This window comes from Syzygium oleosum, unplaced genomic scaffold (genome assembly GCF_021117445.2).
Source record: "Syzygium oleosum isolate NSW1041296 unplaced genomic scaffold, Sole_v2.1 Sole_v2.37, whole genome shotgun sequence".
In the NCBI taxonomy this organism is placed as follows: Eukaryota; Viridiplantae; Streptophyta; class Magnoliopsida; order Myrtales; family Myrtaceae; genus Syzygium; species Syzygium oleosum.
The window spans coordinates 2,894,150-2,905,755 of NW_026607521.1; the positions used below are offsets into that span (position 1 = coordinate 2,894,150).

Here is an 11,606-nt window from a genome sequence, read left to right on the forward strand (position 1 = left end):
CTGATCGTCGCTGTCGTCGTCGTCGCAGTGTGCGCTTGAAGAGATGCTGGTGCTCACGTCGGAGAGCGTGGAATTGTCCGTGTCTTGGTGATCTCTGAATAGGAACCTGGACGAAGACTCCATTGTGATCCTTGTCAATGGATGGCTAAAAGAGTTAGACATCTTTACACTGTCTTTATAAAAGATGAACCAGAGGATGCTTTTTTTGGGACTACTCATTTGTCATGCTGTGCCATTCTTTTCAAAGCATTGGTCTTGTCGCTAAACAATCGAGGTCTTCTGTCTTTTTGACTGATTGTGCTGTTTAAATAAGGCTCATATCCTTTGTCCTTTTGCTCATAGGTACCAACGTTGGCCTTCATACTCAACTTAGGTCTTGGTGATGCCGACTTTGATATTCTTTCTTCCTTATTACTAGGTCGTGCTTACATCTTGCAGAGAGAAGAAGAAAGAATTGTACTTGCCTTCACGTGACAAATGGGTAATTTGAGTTCATTTCTTCATCAAACTGAGAGGAAAGGCTCAAGCCTCTGCAAAAGCCACATCCATAGTTCAGACGACCTTATTCTATCGCATCTTTAGCAGACTGCTTGATCCAGTGCAGTTCAGTAATCCAATTTCCAGGAACTCGACCAATAACACATAGCATAGCAGCAGACCTCTCTTCCGACCCGTACCCATGAAGAGAAGCTACACTCGAAAGAACAGACGATCACGAGATTTCGTAACGTGCTTACCGAATGATTTTATGGGACCACCGTTAACAATTTTAAAAATTTTAAGTTGTTAGATGAAGGCGTACTTAACACTTAAATATTCTAACACTTACATAGCTGACATAACAGAGAAGTCAGAGGAGGAGGTCCATCGACTAGTTCTGTCCAAAGTGGGCAACTATTCAAAAGAGCAATCAAGGAAATGAGAGCAGATTTAGGCACATTTAAAAGAACCAAACGAGACCGGTGTCAATGCACTGTTAACCCCTCTCTTCCTTAACTATGATGCTCATATTTTCGTCGTCGCGGTCCGCCGTCGTCGAAGCAGTGAGATTCGAGTTAGGTGTGCCCTTTCGAGGGGAGCACCGGTGCTCTCCTCCTCTAGGTTGTTGGCTCCATCTCTCGTGATGACGGACGAGTGCGACGCCTATCGCGCACAAAGATCGTTTGAGGATTCTCCGATCACACTTAAAGGCGGGATTGAGTGGAGACGAGTCGAGCCAATCTTTTTTCGGTCCTGAAAAAGTACTCATAGTTACTTCTTATATGCAAATGAGTGTGGCATAATTACTAATAATTATTTATAGCTTCTTACTTTTCTATTGGAGAGTTTTACTAATCAAATTGAGAAGTTGCTTCGTTATGGTCCTAGTTGCCTTCATCTTCGTTTTGATACGAAATATAGTCCCCCGACTTTGTCTAATATGCAATATCGTTTTTGAACTTTTAATTTGTGTGACGTGATCTTTCAACTTTGGCTCAATATAGTCCCTAAACTATTGATAAATATTCAATGTAGCCCTTCCGTATGTGTCATTTTCATATATTTTAAGGACTAAATTACATATTTACCAATAACTCAAGAACCATATCGAACAAATTAATGTCGGCCAAAGTTCAAGAACGATATTGAACAAATTAAAAGTACATGAGATGTCATTACACATCGGACCAAAATTCAAAGGAACCCGAACTTCGGGGACCATTTGTGCCATCATCGCAAAAAGAAGATCTACGTATAACGGCGTCGTTTGCTTACGTCACAAAACCGAAAAGGCACCAAGCTTTCGAACCGGAAACTCGCCGATCTGAAGCGTCGGCGAACTGAAAAAAATGAAAACTCGGGTAGGAGTCAAAAGTAAAGCCGCGCCTGCCAGTAATTCTCAGTGAAAACCAACCAACCGCTCCAACTCCGACGACTCCTCTCCCCCCCAACTCCCTCTCTCCGGCGGCGGCGGCGGCGAGCGGAGAGCGGGAGCAACCTCGGCCTCCGCCCACGATCTCCGGCGGCGCGGTTCGGCTTCGGAAGGCGAGGGGATGAGAGCGGGAGCGGCGGCTCGGGTCCGCTTCCTCGCCTCGGTCCTGCTGCTGGCGATGGTCGTCGCCGCCGCCGCGGGCGCGTCGACGGAGGAGGAGGAGGAGATACGGTCGAAGCAGAGGCAGAGGCTCTCCGGGATCATCATCCCGGGGTTCGCCTCCGCTCAGCTCCGGGCCTGGTCCATCCTCGACTGCCCTTACTCGCCGCTCGATTTCAACCCCCTCGACTTGGTCTGGCTCGACACCACCAAGGTCACGTGTGCTCGGATTCTGCTGCTGTAGTTTCGTTGTTTCGTGAGTTTTTTGTGTGCATGTGCTGACTTCAAGCGTTTTTGTTCTGAGTGTGTAAACTTTCGACGTTTTGGTGTCGCTCTATCCGTTCGTTGATTGTTCCTTCGCTCAGGGTTTCCTAGTATTGTTTTAGTGCGTGTCGGTGTTGTTGTGACAAGTTTGGCTGGGACGACTGTCTTATTGGCTTAGACTATTGATCTCTTGCTCCTTGTTAGAGTCGGCAGAGCCGGAATGAGCGAGGTTCGGCTTCTATTATGCGCCAATCGAGCACTCGTGTTTTGTTCAGTACGTGACGGCATTCTTTAGAAAAACCTGTGAATCGTGTTCCGTGGATTGATAGGCATTGGAAGCAGAAGAGAAAGCAGTGGACACAATTTAGGAGTGATTGGAACGAGAACAATAGATGTCATTACTCATCTGATTGATGGGTGATGTCTTGTCTTCTTTGCTTCATAGACTAACAAACTCTGTTCAGTCACCTGCCAAGCTAGCCAAATTTGCTTCCCTGTCTGTGCCTCTTTTCCCCCTCATCCATGCAGTCATTCGCAAATTGCTGCGATGAGCATCCAAGGATATTCCAAGCAGCTAACATGAGGCTTGGTGTAATGCTTTGTGGATCCTGCATAGTTATCAGGTTAAAAGAATCTTTGCAATGAGTTTCATGTTAGGGCTTTATCCAGTTGGATTGTGATGCTTCCTCTCTTTCCTTATGAAATCCGTCTCTTTTCTCCTCTAGGATCAATGTAAATCGATTAGCTCTAAGATCAATATGCACATTCATAGTTATAGTCCAAGCTTAGTGTTGACTGACTCAGAGCTCTTTGTCAAACTTGGTCGTGTGTGAGTGGCATTGGGCAATTCTATTTTTCTGACACCTGTTCTCTTAAATTTATACGTTAGTTTATTCTAATGTTCTTGCTTGGTGCTGTTCCGTCATGAATTTATGGTTGGACACAAAACTAAATCCTGTACCGAAGTTCTTGACCTCTTAACCCTTATAATTTGGATATTCTCCATATGCTAGTGCGGAAAGGCTGGTAAACTGAAAGTTAATTGGACACATTTTTTGCAGCTTCTTTCTGCTGTAAACTGTTGGCTTAAATGCATGCTTCTAGACCCTTATAATCAAACAGATCATCCTGAATGTAAATCACGGCCGGATAGTGGTCTTTCAGCAATTACAGAACTTGATCCTGGTTATATCACAGGTGCTTTCCTGGACCTTTCGTTTCGTGCTTTGGCAACATGCCTTATCCTTGTGCCTATTTACTTTCTCATTATGTTAGTTGCGTGCTTTTGGTAGTAAAGAATGCTTTGGTGAAAGTTTTTTTTTTTCTATAGGTCCTCTTTCGTCGGTATGGAAGGACTGGGTAAAGTGGTGCATTGAATTTGGTATTGAGGCGAATGCTATCATTGCTGTTCCATATGATTGGAGATTGTCACCATCGATGCTTGAGGAGAGAGATCTCTACTTTCACAAGCTGAAGTATGTACAGTTATAATGATATCACGAAAGACTATTTTGACTAGCTTTGGCAAACTCTTCGTTTTCCTTTTTCTTTTTAGGTAAATACTAAATTACTCCAATGCTATTATGTATAAATGCTGTTTTAAATACAAATACAACAAGGAAGAAATGCTCTTGGATGGCATTTAGTATAGGTGTTGCACAGCTGCTACAGCTTTTGCAAAGGGTGTTGCTGCTTTTGCTTTGTTTTCTTCAAATGTGTCGCAGCAGCACCTCCACAACTGCACAGCTCAGAGCTGTTTCTATCATGCTGCTTTACCCCACTTTGAGTCGTTGCCTATTTAAAATGGGTTGTCAAACACATGGACAATGGCACATCCAGCACAGCTATGGTTACGCTAGACAGATACCTACAGGCATAAGAATGCCTTAAATAATGTTTTGTTGCTGTGACAGGCTGACGTTTGAGACTGCACTAAAACTTCGTGGAGGTCCCTCATTAGTTTTTGCACATTCCTTGGGTAATAATGTTTTCCGCTACTTCCTGGAATGGTTAAAGCTAGAAATTGCTCCAAAACAGTATCTTCAGTGGCTTGATGAACACATACATGCCTATTTCGCTGTCGGTATGGTCAACTTACAGAAAGCTAATTATCAGTCTAAATAGCAGTCTGAAAGCAGAGAAGAATTCATCTTTGGCTTTCTTTTGTGCTCCATTGCAGGGGCTCCGCTTCTTGGATCAACTCAGACAATTGAGGCAACACTTTCTGGATATACATTCGGTCTTCCTATTTCTGAGGTCAGCCTTCATTTTTCTTTAAGTCGGCAGGACTGTTATACAAACTACGTGATTCTGTGTTCATATAAAAGTTCCTGCTAGCTTTTTCTTTATATGCTTCTCTCTGTCCTAATTATTGTGTGTTTGACACCTTTTTAATTTGGTTCAGCCTATAATGATAGAATGCGAGGTCATTAAGCATTGATTCCTTTCCGTGATGCAGGTTTAACAGAAATATTCTCATATTTATTTGAGTTCCCAGATGTTCTTTTCTACATGTCTGTAGATTAGATCTTTGTTCCCGTCAATTGTAGAGTGCTTCATGATTTGGATTTTTACTTCTCAAAAAGAACCCTGTTGCTTCTCATTCATTTTCTCTGCACTTTGTATCATGACATCTTAGGTAGATACAGCCCTTGCCCTTCTCTGGTTCTTTTTACTTTGTGGTCATATGCTAATGCATATGTGTTGAATCTAATCCAATTATCTTGTAATAATTCATGAAGTTTAAATAGGAATTTTTAAGTCATGATAATGCTTGTATTGCATTGGTAGTTCTTATTAATTTCCGTGCTTCTTAAACCTTCCAAAATTGAAATGTCTATAAGATATATCGTGTCATCTTATTTTACAAAGTTGCTCATATGCTTTACTAAACTTAAAACAAGAACAATTGGATGTATTTGTATCGTGTTAGCTTTTGTTATAGATCTTAAATTTTTATTATGTCATTCTCGTGCAAGGCATCAGGGGACGGCCAGATTGTTGTTCAATTCATTTGCTTCTTCTCTGTGGATGATGCCATTTTCAAAGTATTGTCAGACGGATAAGGTATACTGGAAGCATTTTTCTATGGGAAGCAGCAGAGGTCATCATGTCTATCAATGTGATGAACAAGAATATCGATCAAACTATTCTGGATGGCCGACAAATATAATAAACATTGAAATTCCCTCCAACCGTGGTACGAGCTGAAAGTCTCGTTTTAATGGTATGGTGAAAATGCACAGGCTCTTATGCTTTTTTTCTTCTTTGGCAGGAGTTGATGCCTACCCATCAGTTTCAGACATTGCCGATGTCAATTTGTCAAATATGGAATGTAGCCTTCCTACTCAGCTATCCTTTTCAGCCAGGGAAATATCAGATGGGACCTTCTTCAAAGCAATTGAGGATTATGATCCAGATAGCAAGAGACTTTTGCACCAATTGCAAAAGTAAATATCCTATTATTCTCCAATGAAGACTAATTTTTGGACTGAACGAGGATAAATTTTCGTTTATGTTAGATTCATTGAAAGAAAAGTTTGACATGTTTATGCATCTGCCACACTCCTATCTAATTGACATTTACCTTTTGCTTTTTGCTTAATTTAAATCTTGTGACTTATGCACTTCTTTTTTAAAAATGAAACTTATGAAATTTTCATAACACTTGAATGTCGACACGTAATTCGTATATAATTTTTTCATAATTTTCTGAGATTTGAATAATATTTTGGAATTTGGAGAGAAAACAAAAAAAGTAGTTTTTACTTTTGCTTAAGTGTAAACAAACATTCTATTGTGGCTTTAATATAATAAAAGTGACTGAGTTCCCTCGATCTATTCCAATATATACATATCCCCTTTATGATTAAATTTAGAAGCAACAACCTTTATGTTCCTTTGTCTTGTTGCTCACCTTATAACATTACTTTCTCAAGGTTGCCCTTCAAATGCTTCGTAGTCATGTATGCAGTCAGTATCTTGGTCGTCCCATGTTATATTCTAGAACCTGAAATGTTCCTTAGTGTACTCAGAGGAATGCCCTTTCCACTTTGAGAAGACTTTTTGCCTTTCAAGGTGTAAATGCCACTATACATTCAATCATTGCAGCTTCTGTATAGGTTGTACATTGCTATCCTGACATACGATGCTTGCCCTATACAACCCCTGGTCTTGTTGTGATCCTTGACAGAGACTCAACTTCGACGTAAGAGCATGCAACTTCCACGCCATAAATTTGTTAATTAGTTGCTTCAGCCTTCATGTTCTACCTTTCTGGGTTGTTTTCATTCCCCTGAAAGTGCATATGGACTTCTTAGCTATCGCTTTATTGATCTATTGTGGGATACGGTTCATCATAACCAACATAAAAACTTTAGGTTGAAAATGAATCTCTTAACTGGTTGCTTTGTTAAAAGTTTAGTGACTGAACAACTTCTATAATTTTTCTGTCCCTTAGATAAAATTTCAGATGCTCGCTCGCTGTCTCAGGTCATATCATGGTGATCCTGTTTTAAATCCATTTACACCTTGGGAGAGGCCACCTATAAAGAATGTCTTTTGTATCTATGGGATAGATTCCAAGACTGAGGTATGAAGCATTCTCAACATAAGGATTTATGATGCATTGGATTAAACAGTGTTTATGGGTTTCATACATGCCGACAATTTTTATTTGGTTAATTGGCTTCCTAATATACTAATTTGGATTTTGTGCCAACACATATCTTGATAATGGTACTCAGGTTGGTTACTATTTTGCACCAAGTGGAAAACCTTACCCTGATAACTGGATCATCACTGATGTCATTTATGAATTTGAAGGATCGTTGCTGTCAAGGTGAGTGTTACTGTTCTGACTAGTGATGATTCTACTCAAGAGCATCTAGTGGCTGTGTTCCAATTCTCACAGGAATCTTCTGTTGGTTTTCCTTTCAAATTTTATCCTGACCCCTGCTAACAGTATAAATTCTGATGCTTGATAGAAAGTTCACTTCTCATAGATCTATAACTCTGGAAGAAAGTCACCTAGTCTAACCAGAAGACACTTGTCAAGATATAAGTACTTGCTGTTAAAAAAGAATATAAGCGCTTGAGTTAGATCTAAACATCATATCCAAGTTTAGCATGTCCTCTATAGGTTGCAGAACTATTACCACGAAATGAGAACAGGGATTTACACGAAGCCTTGAAGGGCCTAATTTGAACTAGTGTTATTTGTGGGCGATTAAGGATTTTCCCAATCAAATCTTAGAGTACAACACTAGATCTTATAACACTATTTTCATCCATACCTTTTGTATTCCTGTGTTGGAGACATTTCACTATTGTATGCTGACACACCAGTCACATCCAAAATCTAGGATAATAATTTGTATCATTCGCATGATGTGCCCAACTCTATTACACCTGAATTCATTAGTAATGCTTTTATTTGTGCTTTTGATGCACTTTTTACCATTTAAATAGGTCAGGGAATCAGGTCGAGGGGAATCCAGGAGCTACAAGTGGTGATGAGACGGTAAGCCTTTTTCTTAGTTTTTATCAAGTAAAAAAAAAACATTTTTTAATGCAAATGATCTAGCGATTCACAGGTATCATACCATTCTCTGTCTTCGTGCAAGAATTGGCTTGGTCACAGAATAAACATTACAAGAGCACCTCAGGTACCAGCGACAGTGACTGGTGTATTTCTGTTTTTAGTTTCTTTCATACATAAATCCACGGGCCTAATGCCTTTAAAAAACCCTCTACTTTAGGTATAGTCCCAATTCTGCCCTGAACTTTTTTGTCTAAAAAAACCCAACTTCAGGTCCAGTCCCAATTCTGCCCCGTTCGAACAAAAAATTAAAAAAAAAAATTCTACCTTGAACTTTTCTTTTTGTCTAAAAAAAATCTTAAAATTTAGGTTCAGTCCCAAATCTGCCTCAAACTTTTTTTTGTCTAAAAAAAATCACCAACTTTTACTCTAGTCCCAAAGCTGCCCCAAACTTTTTTTATCTAAAAAAATTCACCAAATTTCAATCTAGTCTCTAATATGCCCCATTAACTCTCCATCCAAAAATCGCCATTAGTTGCTTGACGTGGTATTTTCACGTCAGTAACAAATCCACATCAGCAAGGTGATGTGGAAAATTATCTCTAAAACAAAATTGTTCTTTGATATGAAAATTAGGAATATTAGGGAAACTTTTTTTGTCTAAAAAAATCACCAACTTCCAATTAGTCTCAAATCTGCCCTCATTAACCCTCCGTCGTAAAATTGTCATTAGTTGTTTGACGTGGCATTTCCACGTCCATAACAAATCCACATCAATAAGGTGACATAGAAAATTATCTCAAAACAAAACGGTTCTTTGATGTGAAAATTAAGGAAATTAGGGATGACTAATGACGATTTTTGGACGGAGGGCTAACAAGGGCAGATTTAGGATTGGACATACAGTTGAGGTTTTTTTTAAACAAAAAAAAAGCTTGGGGCAGATTTGGGACTGAATCTAAAGTTTGGGGTTTTTTTTTAGACAAAGGAAGAGTTTCAAAACAGATTTTGGACTGTACCTAAAGTTTGAGATTTGTTGGGGAATTAGGCCTAAATTCACGTTTGTAGTTTTCAAGTTTCCATATGAAATTGGTAATTTTATTAGATGATCCTACTTTTGGTGCATGTTGAGGATTAGAATGAAGATAACCTAATTATTTATTTGAACAAGGAATATCGAACAATTTGACAGATGGTAGTGATATTCATTGCTTACAATTGCATTGGATTGTTCCAAATTCTGTAAGCATGAACCTGATGGGCACTGAAGTAAAATATTGAGTTTGTGGTCCATTTTTCTGGAGTTTGATATATTTCATGGACTCAACAATCTACACTCATGATGTTGAATTTCACAGGAATAGTCATCGTGTAGCCTGGCTAGACTAATATACATTGGAGTTTCTCATACCTCACATGCTAGAGCATGATAAAGTAGTTACCAAAGAGCTAATTTTATGTGCCTCTCTGAATTTGCAGTCTGAGCATGATGGTTCAGATGTCCAAGTGGAATTGAATGTGGAGCATCATTATGATGAAGATATTGTTCCAAACATGACAAGATCTCCTAGGGTCAAATACATAACCTATTATGAAGATGGTGAAAGCATTCCAGGAAGGACAACAGCAGTCTGGGAGCTTGATAAAGGTGATTCACACACTGATATGACCTTTTGAGTTTGGCTGATAGATGAGTTGACTAAGGACATCTGGCTTCAGAATGGGTTTTTCAATGCCTAGCGCACTGCACCAACTAGTACTTTGTTATTGGCCGGTCACCAGCTACCACCTGAAGAACGTATAATTGGTACTTTTTCATGAAAATGATAATGAATAAAAACTGAAATGATATTAATGATTATTTCTAGTAAATTTATCATTATAGTTTTTAAGAAGAACCACTGTAGAAAAAAGAATATTCCTTTCCTTTAGAAATTGGGATTTAAATTACACGGACACTTAGTTTAGTTGCAGCTGAAGTAGAGCACATGCCCATACCAATTAGATTCCACTTTTTATGATAATTTTGATGTTTCTCTTTCCTTGAAGATAGATGAGCTCTAGTTAAGTTTGGATGACACTGGATTGATAAGTTATGAACTTCATGAAAGAGGTTCCTACACCTTGCACAGTGGCTGGCCCAACTGGCAAATCATCCTTCTCAAAGCTTTAGACTTGGATTTTGGTCTCACTGATTCATTCACTCTGTTTTCTGTTACCTAGCTAAATAAGATGCCGTCGAGTTTCATGTAATCATTAAATCATGGGGGGTTAGCCTTTGATTTACTTTCTATTCGGAATATTTTAAAGTACGTACATTGCTGCTGTAGTATGATCTTATTCATTCGTCAGTGAAATATTCTATTTCATGCATAAATATAGTATAAGAGTTGAAGCATGACATATGTACGTTAAATCAGTGCAAGTCATTTTTTGTCAACTGTATATGCCATCTTATCTGGGCAATTCAGTTATAGTAAATTGACGCTATATTAGTGTAGCAAATCACAGGAATATCGTGAGGTCCCCAGTATTAATGAGGGAAGTTTGGCTTCAGATGTGGCATGATATCCATCCTGAAGCAAAAACAAAATTTGTTACAAAGGGTATTTTCTCTCCCTCGACCAGTTTTGAATGCATTTCTTATTAATTACTGTTCACGCTCAAGGCTGCACATAGGAATGTCCACTTACTAAAAAAAATTTTGGCAGCTAAGCGTGGACCTCTGAGGGACAATGACTGTTACTGGGACTATGGGAAAGCTCGGTGTGCGTGGTCCAAATATTGCGAATACAGGTGTCTTTTTTATTAAACCGCTATGCCTTATTGAGCATGCCTTTCTTCTTTTGTGCTTGCAAATATTCATCGTCTCGGGTTAATGGTGGTGCAGGTATGTTTTTGGGGATGTTCATCTTGGACAGAGCTGTAGACTAAAGAATTCCTCCTCGGATCTTCTATTGCATTATGTGTAGATAAGAGGTACCATCTCCATATCCTCACTTACCACTTTAGATCGAGAGAATTGGTGTTCCTATGGTTATTGCATGCTAGTAGACCTGTGTGGCAGTCGGGCTTAAGATAACAATCTATTTGGTAGCGGATAATCGCCCAGCTTTATTGATTTCAAATTAGCTTCTTCTATTCCCCATCCCACTTCTTTCAAAAGTCTCAGAAATGTTTTGCTTTCTTGGTTTATCTCTGTTTCTTCATCTTGAAAAACCTAACATTAGTAAGTTGGTAGCATTAAAGATTGAAAGGTTTTAGCTTCAATTATGTTGTCCTAGTGTTGGTTCTTTCAAGGATCTTCCATTTGTCGTGAGCTCGGGTGCTGTTGTCTTAGTCAATCTTTCGCATCCTCAGGTTTTTGTCAGTTGATATACTCGCCAGCTCATACTGTCCGGTATGCTCTGGATGGATTCTTTCCAATTGCTTCTTTCATATGCTGCACGAGGAGGGCCGAGTTTGCAACTTGGATAAAATCCCATTTGTTCATCCGAGTGATCCCTAGATTTTCTCTTTGGCAATGGCTACCATATATCGTACTAGTGTTTTCAAAAGCCGATTGGCGCTTGGCAGTGTGCCAATGTACCTTACAATGGGGTCTAGGTAATAGGCATTAAACCCCGATTAGCATAGCTGCATAGGCCCGAGGGACAGGCGTAGGAAGATCTCTTTAACCGTGAGCTAATGTCTGTCAGCTTAGCTTTTTGTAATGAATAAAAAGGGGATGTC

At 39.4% G+C, this 11,606-nt stretch overlaps 1 protein-coding gene across 3 annotated transcripts; it reads left to right on the top strand.

Annotated features, from left to right (window-relative positions):
- Positions 1–1,947: 1,947 nt before the first annotated feature.
- On the top strand, positions 1,948–11,556 carry LOC130135748 (phospholipid--sterol O-acyltransferase-like). 3 transcript variants are annotated; one of them, XM_056305411.1, is made up of 16 exons: positions 1,948–2,285; positions 3,397–3,532; positions 3,666–3,810; positions 4,249–4,418; positions 4,515–4,591; positions 5,321–5,534; positions 5,610–5,784; positions 6,827–6,926; positions 7,081–7,175; positions 7,805–7,856; positions 7,930–8,001; positions 9,354–9,522; positions 10,376–10,480; positions 10,586–10,670; positions 10,765–10,853; positions 11,235–11,556. In XM_056305411.1, exons 1-15 carry the CDS (start codon positions 2,034–2,036, stop codon positions 10,844–10,846), a joined length of 1,929 nt encoding a protein of 642 aa, XP_056161386.1. In that variant the 5' UTR covers positions 1,948–2,033; the 3' UTR covers positions 10,847–10,853; positions 11,235–11,556. The 3 variants fall into 3 exon arrangements, with proteins under 3 accessions (XP_056161386.1, XP_056161388.1, XP_056161387.1); XM_056305413.1 differs by lacking the exons at positions 10,586–10,670; positions 10,765–10,853; positions 11,235–11,556 and having other exon boundaries at positions 10,371–10,467; XM_056305412.1 differs by lacking the exons at positions 10,586–10,670; positions 10,765–10,853; positions 11,235–11,556 and having other exon boundaries at positions 10,386–10,467.
- The last annotated feature ends 50 nt before the right edge of the window (positions 11,557–11,606 follow it).

Bases quoted from the DNA above. Each gene is read 5' to 3' on its own strand.
- LOC130135748 (XM_056305411.1), top strand. From the start codon at position 2,034: ATGAGAGCGGGAGCGGCGGCTCGGGTCCGCTTCCTCGCCTCGGTCCTG. The intron at 5,535-5,609 runs GTACGAGCTGAA...CTTCTTTGGCAG, and splicing joins TGAAATTCCCTCCAACCGTG to GAGTTGATGCCTACCCATCA. The intron at 7,857-7,929 runs GTAAGCCTTTTT...AGCGATTCACAG, and splicing joins CTACAAGTGGTGATGAGACG to GTATCATACCATTCTCTGTC.